The sequence below is a fragment of the Pygoscelis adeliae genome, unplaced genomic scaffold (assembly GCF_000699105.1).
Source record: "Pygoscelis adeliae isolate BGI_AS28 unplaced genomic scaffold, ASM69910v1 Scaffold181, whole genome shotgun sequence".
NCBI classification, from domain to species: Eukaryota; Metazoa; Chordata; class Aves; order Sphenisciformes; family Spheniscidae; genus Pygoscelis; species Pygoscelis adeliae.
The window spans coordinates 616467-622692 of NW_008824360.1; the positions used below are offsets into that span (position 1 = coordinate 616467).

The window sequence follows — 6226 nt, forward strand, 5'->3', positions numbered from 1 at the left end:
AGGAATGCTAACCTCACTCATGACTGATGAGGACGGGTCAGAGCTTGCTAGAAACGGAGAAGCAAGGAGAGGCTGGAAAATGAAGGGCTCATCCAAGCAGTCTTGTTGCTATGTGCAATATGTATATGTATGTCCTATATGTATGACCACTTTATGGTTAATGAGAACAAACATGCACAGAAGAACAGCTACAGTCTATGGGATCTGGCCAGAGAACAAGGGCTGGTCCAAACAGCAAGAGCAGATAAGCCAAACAGCTGTGGCAGACAACTGGTCTCGCACAGAGGCGATGCCACTGATAAGCCTCAGGAAGAGCTGCAACACAACCAGAGGTCAAAAGATGAGATGTGATACAAGCCTTCGAAGACTCCAGCCCATATGAAAGAAGCGTACTTTGGGGTATTTTCTGCACGCGCATTGCACAGAAGCCCAGCTCCACACCCCAGTGCCTTGGCTGGCCACCAAGGTGCACTGCAGGCAAACGAAATCGGTGAACCGCAAAGAAGCTAAGAAAAAGTGAGTGAGCGAGTGTGTGCTTGTGCTTGCAAGCAGTGTTAGCTAATAAAGAACACAGATGCTCCTCCCCTCCTAACAACCTCACTTAAACAAGATACCTGAAGTATTAAAAACTATTAGCACCAGTTGTTACATTCAAAAGGTAAACGCATAACATACAGGCAGGCTCTGAGCTACTGTCAGAAACATTTTACATTCAGAGAGCTCTGGGTAGGTACTAAGTCTCAGGCAAAGAGTGTGCAGTTGCATCAGAGGAGCAGTATTTTGTACCTACCTTTTTCAAATATATACGGAAACCCAAGGCAAGAGCAGAAAAGTCAGCCCCACCTACTGCCTATTCCCAATGGACCAGGGTAATGGAAACTAAAACAATCCTTCTTTCACCAAAATTATTTCCAAAAATTGAAGTGGGAAGTGATTGAGTGGGTTTAAAATGAATTTTTCTAAATAAAAAGAAAAAAATAATTATCTCCTGGGAGAAAACTTCTACACCCAGTTTTACATGGAGAGAAACCCTAACATTATAAAATCACTCAAAAAGAGGGTTATGCTCTGTAAATGGCAACTCCCTCACTCTTAACTGTAGTATCACAAATGCAGTGCTATAATAACAGGAGACAGAAGGGTTTGAACAGTGCTTGGATTGCATAGTAATAATAATAATAATAATATAGTACTTTCCAAAATTGCCTGAATAGTGTGAAATATACCACAACCTACAGAGTGAGTTATAAAAATGGCTGCTTTACACTGGGTGTTACCAATCTCTTTTGTCACTGCCAGAGAATAACTATAGCTCCCTTTGGGATGAAAGGTTCTATATGAAGGAAAGGTATCATTACAATCATTACTATTATTATTGAAATGCAAAACCTGTGAGTAATAAGCAAGTATACATGAAATTTCACAGTCACCCTGTGAACGTATCCTATTAATGCAACTCAAATGCAACGTTTCTCTCCCCAACCACACACCAATTGCCACAAGAATGGCAAAATGACCCTCCCACAGGTGCCCTATAGAAGCTGTACACTTTTTCTAAAGAACAGGGTTTGTGTTCAAACGTATAATGCATAATAAACCCCAGAAATGTGAAATCCTGGGAGACAGGCAGAGGACAAGTGGTCATTCTCTGCAAGCCACCTGGGATACCCAGCACTCTGAATTTCACACCTATACTGAAGTCTGCGTCTGCCCTGAGGAATCATTAGTGACATACAAATGCAGTATCGGAAAAATTTTCAATTCGATATTCTCCACACAAAGTAATCATTTATGAGGGCCCTGCGGACTTTATTCAGACAAATTTCCAGCCAAGTTCTCCTATAAAATCCTTTTGAACTCAACCAGCATTTTGTGGTGGCCTCCAGAAGGGCCAGGACACTTGTCCAAAACAGAGCTCTGCCACCCCATCTACCCCGATAGGTGCAGCCTGTGCCCGTGGGCCACCTCTCTGCCCCGTGACCCACGGGGACCCTCTCAGACCACAGGCAGCTCCAGAGCCTTGCCCGCAAACCAGAAAACAGCTGTCTACATTTTTAACCAAACTGAAAAATGTTTCTGAGGAGTGTTCTTAAAGTAAAATACAGGGGGAAAGATAAAGGGTGGGCAAAGACTTCCCAAAACCAGTGGTTCAACTGGGCTGACAACTGGGTCCAATTTCAAAGACAGATTGAAAAGGCAAAATGAAATCAGGGAAGTGGAATGGGCACCTCTTTCCACGCTGGCGACTGCAGGGCTCCCGAGAGGCTTAACAGGGCTTATGCTGCAAAGCACTCGTTTGTGTGTCACTTTCCTCTGCTTTCAGTTTTGTGGGAAAAACTGCAATTTTTATCAGCAAAGCATAACTGCTTCAAAACAACACAGAAACAGTCCATGAGGGATTTGAAAGTCTCACTTGAAGTGCTGACAGTGTGCTTGGTTCCTAAAGAAAACACAGTCCTCGGCACCTTGGACTCTAATCCATATTGCACAGGCTTACTTACTTTCATTAAAACTTCAAAGTAACCTTCTGCATTCCCTGGGCTAATTGGAGTATAGGCTCGCTGGACCTCCAAACCATTCACCATTCCTCTGGGAAGAGAAATATAGGAACCCTCTGTGAGTTGGGTCATTGACTGGTATTACCAAACTTCTGCAGTTCTCTGGGGAGATGAGGGAGGCAGCAGGTCCTCTTCCCAATGGCCCAGCCTGCGCACAGATGCAAAACATTTACCTTCCAGAGGTAAAAATCCAGGGGGAACACAATGGCTAAATGCACCTTTTGTTTTCCCGGTGGTGGCCCCAGCTGTACCACATATTCAGCTCATGGACACACCCCCGCAAGGACATCTGAGCTGTTTTGTGAGAAACAGCTGAACATGCAAGACTGGCAAAGGGGAGAGAAAAATGCTTTCATGGTAAGTTTGCTATCGCTTTTGGGCTGGGGTCTACTTTCCTTTCTGTGTTCGGACAGCATCTGGCAATTAACGAAAGCCAGGGCACAGCCTTGACCTGAGGTTTTGTCAATATACACTGTATTTTCCTGTTAAGTCTTCTCTTTCCATAGAAAATATCCACCCTGCTCTTTACTACTGGCTACGGTAATTGATTGAAGTGACCGAACCTTTTCCTCTGCTGCATTATGAGAGATGGCTGAAGGGAGAAGCATGTACTTTCAGCAGCCAGCCAGCTGTACACATCAGCTGTTAACGTACAAATAACGTCAACAGATACAGATCAATGGCATCATAACATGACTTTTTCTATCTGGCAATGATCACCACAGATGGCTGAGACAGACATAAACTTTTCCCAAGTGGCTCCTTTCTGACAAGCAATAAGCTACGCAGGAGGGTTGTTTTGTTAGAAATCAGTCAGGAAATGCCTGGACACCGGGGATAACAGCCTGGGTGCGCTGAGTTACCCCAAGATACATGGCCTAAAATACCAAGCTCTGGGGTAAGCGCAGCTCATTGTCTTCATCCCAACATGCTGGAGTAAATCATCTGTTGTAACATCTATTCTTTGACTCTTTCTTTCTGCAAATGGATTTTCTTAATCACACCTCGTTCTTTCTGACCCACCGACGCAAGGATAACACTGAAGAAAAATACAGCTTTGGAATGGCTTTTACCATAAAATTAGTAGAGCTAACGAGCTCACAAGTTCTTTCATCTGTGTGATTGTGGAGGTATAGAAATTATGATTTGCCTGGTATGAAGCCTTTGTCTATTGACAAAAAACATAGGTATTAGGTTACATAATGCAGACTGTTTAACTAGCACAGAGAACAATACCTTAACACGATATGTTGTCCTAAACTCAATCGCAGACTGCTATTTCCCGGTAATTCAAATTTGTACTGGTAGGTGTCCTCTGTTAGCTGCTCCACCAAGCTTATGCTGAATGCAGTAAATGTATCTGGATTCAGTTCTGAATTATTGCTCTGCAAGAACAACAATAAATAATTACTTGGTTAGATGATGTCTTTTATTATTTCATTTTTCTTTGGAAGCAAATGTGTGTGCTAATTTAGTGATGGAGATACTCAGGACTCCAGAGGAACACGTATTAAATGCTGGGGCCCACTGCAAATTTCAGCTCTCTGCTGATTCATTATCATGTTCTGCGGCATGCTCTTTGGGATCTCACATTCCCCCCCCCCCATTTTTAAATTACATTTTTACACCTTACAGCAAGGTCATCCTATTATGACTCACTGCAATCATTTTCTCATGTCTGGAAACAAACAGAAATAATACCTCTAAAAGAGCTGAGCGCTGCGTTGGGGGCAACTTTGAAACCTACTGATGACCGCTACGAATAGGAAATATCGTTAGCTGTTTCAACGCTTGATCATTTTTGCTTGACCCAGCATAGTTAATCTTATGTAAAAGGGCACTGACAAGCTTAAAATTGTGCTCTGAAGACAACTACTCCACCACACACAATGCAGCTTTTTTCATCCTCAAAGTATGAGTCTAAAAATCAGGAAAAGATGAAAAAGGTCAGGAAAATGGAGCTTCTCCGAGGAAACCGCCAGAGAAAATTGTGAATCTTTGTACCTTTCACCCATTCCCACTTTCCAGAGAGGCTGGGTCTGGCTGGCTGGGGTACCCCAGCAAGGAGAAGCTGCAGACCCAGGGCTGTAATGCGACACCAGGGCGAACTCTTGGAAAATCACATTACAGCAGGGAGAGAGCGGGCAAGGGGGAGGGTGGCTGTGAAGGCAGAGTTTGGGGAATTGCGTTTACAGCCTTCTCCTAAGACATCGCTTTAATCTATTGCTGCATCCCTCGCCCATCACCACAACCCCACACGCTAACAAGTACGATCAAAGCACTGGCTCTAGGATGTGATGAAGATAAATTGACCTGCTCCTTCTTTTCCATGAGGAGGCTTTTGTCTTGCTTTGCTTTGGCCCTCTCCCATTGTGCAAGCTCCTTCTCATACACATCATAGATGCAGGGTTTGCAGCCACTGCCGCAGCACTGGGATGGAGAAGGTTCCTGGGGTTTGAGAGACAGCCAGTCGTCCTCGTTGCCACTCATTGTCCGCAAAACACAAGCCCTGCATCAAAAACAGCACGATGAAGAGTGGCACGTGCTCATCAGCTGAGCATTATTTGGAAAAGGACTGAGAAACCTCTCTCAAGTATCTTGCATGTGTATCTCAGGGGACCCAGAAAACTGAAAACCTGCGAGCCAATCTGGCGCCTGCAGCGCTCCGTTTTCGTTCAAGTGCTCGCTGCATCTGCCTTGTCCGGTGCAGGAGTGCCAGACATAGCAGCCACCGGCCCAGAGCTGCACAGCAGACCCCAGCCCAGCCTCAGGCTCTGCTGCCCAGCCAAAGCTACCTCCAGCAGCAGCAGGAACACACTTATTCCTGCTTGTTCTGACATGGTGATTTCCAACAAAAGAGCACCCTGGTCACCTGGAGCAGAAACATCTTAAGAATCTGCAGCTTGGTCCATGAGAACAGATAACAAGCTCCAAATGCCAAGACACGGCCTGCCGGAGCACCGTTTTAAAACGGGGGGAGGACAGTGAGATGAAAGTGGTGTTTAGAGCCCAGACTAGAGGCAAATGTGGTAAAGTCACAGGCAAACAAACACTGGTTATGAGCAGGTTTGAGTCTGGCTTTAAATGCAGACATGTAGGAAAGAGCAAGAAGCACAGGCAGTGTGATTTTTATCCCTTAGCGCTACCCTTGCTTCAGACTGAGCTGTACTCAAACCAAATAATGCTCCTCAAACCAAAATCATGATGCAGACCTCTCAGGGACTCTGCTATTTTTACACAATGGTTGGCTTAACACTGTTCCTAATGCATTTGTATCTGTATCATTTAAACAAAAGGAGGTCCACAGGAAATTATGAAGCCACGGGTGACGACGCTGAGGAAGAGAACACTTAGTGCTTAGAGCAGCTTCGTTTTCAAGGTGAATTAATTAACCTTCACCCCAGCAACACAAATATGCTTATTCTAATATTACAGGGAAAGAAGAGGGAACCAAAAGGCGAGCGGTCCTGCTCTCCACAGCGGCCGACAGATCCATGCTCCCTGAGCGGGGCCGGGGGCCCCGGCCACCCACAGCTCCTCTGAGGGCTGTGAGGAGGGCGACCCCGACCAGGCCGCAGGTGGAGCCCGGAGCCCCCAGCCTCGGGGTTGGCCACGTTTGTAGAGTTTCGAGCACTTACTGAGCGTGCCCGGGGGCTTGGGCACCCCGC

At 45.6% G+C, this 6226-nt stretch overlaps 1 protein-coding gene across 1 annotated transcript in view; it reads right to left on the reverse strand.

The window, feature by feature from the left end:
- The window catches only part of LOC103913311 (NADH-cytochrome b5 reductase-like), a 10384-nt gene extending 5336 nt beyond the window's left edge, over nt 1-5048 (reverse strand). The window contains exons 1-3 of the mRNA XM_009319793.1: nt 4872-5048; nt 3795-3943; nt 2502-2589 (exon numbers count right to left, since the gene is read on the reverse strand). Of these exons, the coding sequence (XP_009318068.1) occupies nt 2502-2589; nt 3795-3943; nt 4872-5048 (414 nt within the window). The remainder of the gene's footprint in view (nt 1-2501; nt 2590-3794; nt 3944-4871) is intronic.
- Between the last annotated feature and the right edge of the window lie 1178 nt (nt 5049-6226).